The sequence below is a fragment of the Perkinsus marinus genome (genome assembly GCF_000006405.1).
Source record: "Perkinsus marinus ATCC 50983 genomic scaffold scf_1104296928012, whole genome shotgun sequence".
Classification (NCBI taxonomy): Eukaryota; Perkinsozoa; order Perkinsida; family Perkinsidae; genus Perkinsus; species Perkinsus marinus.
The window spans coordinates 1-1,636 of NW_003217001.1; the positions used below are offsets into that span (position 1 = coordinate 1).

The window sequence follows — 1,636 nt, forward strand, 5'->3', positions numbered from 1 at the left end:
GAGGCTGCTGCCGAGCTTTAATGTCAAACAGCGGGAACATTGTGCCACATAATCTGTGATATTCACGTGCATACCGGGCCAAAAACAAAGCCTTCGCATACGATCCCACATATGTTGCTTACCGAAGTGACCGCCCATGTCATGAAACTTATACAACAAGGGTCTCCTCATAGAGTCTGGAATAACCGGAACAAAGTGTTTCTCATCTTCCGGGAGATACTTTACCATACGCACCAGTAAACCGGACTCATCCAAAAATAACACCGACCAAAGCTTCCGATAAGGCCGAAAGGCAGGATCCTTCATAGCTGTGCGACCAAAGGATTGCTGATCTCGAAGCCGTTGCTTCACCAGGCATACTACAGCATCTTCATCTTGTTGCTGATTGATATCATCGGTGGACCACTCTTCGCATGCCGTTACCAGTGTCGAAGGAATAACGGGCCGAACTCCAGTAACCAATAGGGTTTGATCAACCAGAAGTTGGGGCTCCGATACCGACATTTGTTCAGCAACACGGCTTGGGGATTCATCCAGTGCAAATACAGCAGGAGTGGCCATCATAGCAGGACGGAACACATGAGGGTCATCCTCAGGAGAACAGACCGGACAACAATAAATATGAAGTCTCACATCGTCTTCCATATCCAACCAATAATAAGACGATCGTAACCGCAATAAGCAGGACCGATACATCTGGTGACCCTGATTCTGATGAACCTCATGCAACACACGATCCTTCAAAGAGGAGGGTAAGACCGGGACCAAGTTTGGTTGCATTGAAGGCCCAACGTCCAATCTATACATCAATACTCCCTGCACCATAGAAAATCTTCTAAGCCTAGAAATATATCTAGAAAGGCGTTGGTCATGTTCATAACTTTGTCCAAGCAACCTTCTCCTCAATGGTCCCAAATCACAGTCAGCCATTTGTTCAGATCTCAAAATATCCAAAGACAAGTCGTCCACCAAGCCACATCCCAAACAAAGAGGCGACAACATAGCCGCAGGGTGTGGCGAAGCCTCTCCCTCTTGTACTTGTTCACAACGGGCCGAAGGTGGTCGTGATAAAGCGTCAGCGACCACGTTATCCTTACCAGGCCGATATTGGATAGAAAAAGAATACTGACAGAGGCTCAACATCCAACGCTGTACTTTAGGTGTCGTCGATGTCTCCAAGAACGTTAGAGGTTTGTGGTCCGTGAAGACAATAAGCTCCAAGGGGTAACCCAATAGAATATTCCTAAATCTCTCCAAGGAACGGAAGATAGCAAAAGCTTCACGTTCATATACAGGCCATCGACGTTGAGTACTTGTCAAGGCTTGACTGAAAAAGAGAGGGGGGCTCCATCTTGTTCCAATACACCTCCGATAGCTGCATCACTAGCATCGGTCACCAATTGGAAGGGCCGAAGGAAGTCCGGGTAGTTCAACAACGGCAAACGGGCCAAACCTTCCTTAATGTCAACGAAGGCGACCTCACATTCTTCTGTCCATGGTAGCAAGGCCGACGACTTGATCTTCGTACTCTCAGTAACCAAATCATATAAGGCTCTAGCTCGATCCGAAAAATGTGGAAGGAACCCCCTATAATAATTTGCTAAACCGAGAAACGATCTTAGCTCCGACACCAGGG

At 47.3% G+C, this 1,636-nt stretch overlaps 1 protein-coding gene across 1 annotated transcript; it reads right to left on the bottom strand.

Moving 5' to 3' along the window:
• Positions 1 to 89: 89 nt before the first annotated feature.
• Positions 90 to 1,330, bottom strand: Pmar_PMAR001480 (hypothetical protein; the record flags this gene model as incomplete). The annotated part of the gene is made up of 1 exon (XM_002788449.1): positions 90 to 1,330. A coding segment is annotated over exon 1 (1,054 nt), but the record flags the coding sequence as incomplete, so codon positions are not given.
• Positions 1,331 to 1,636: the final 306 nt, after the last annotated feature.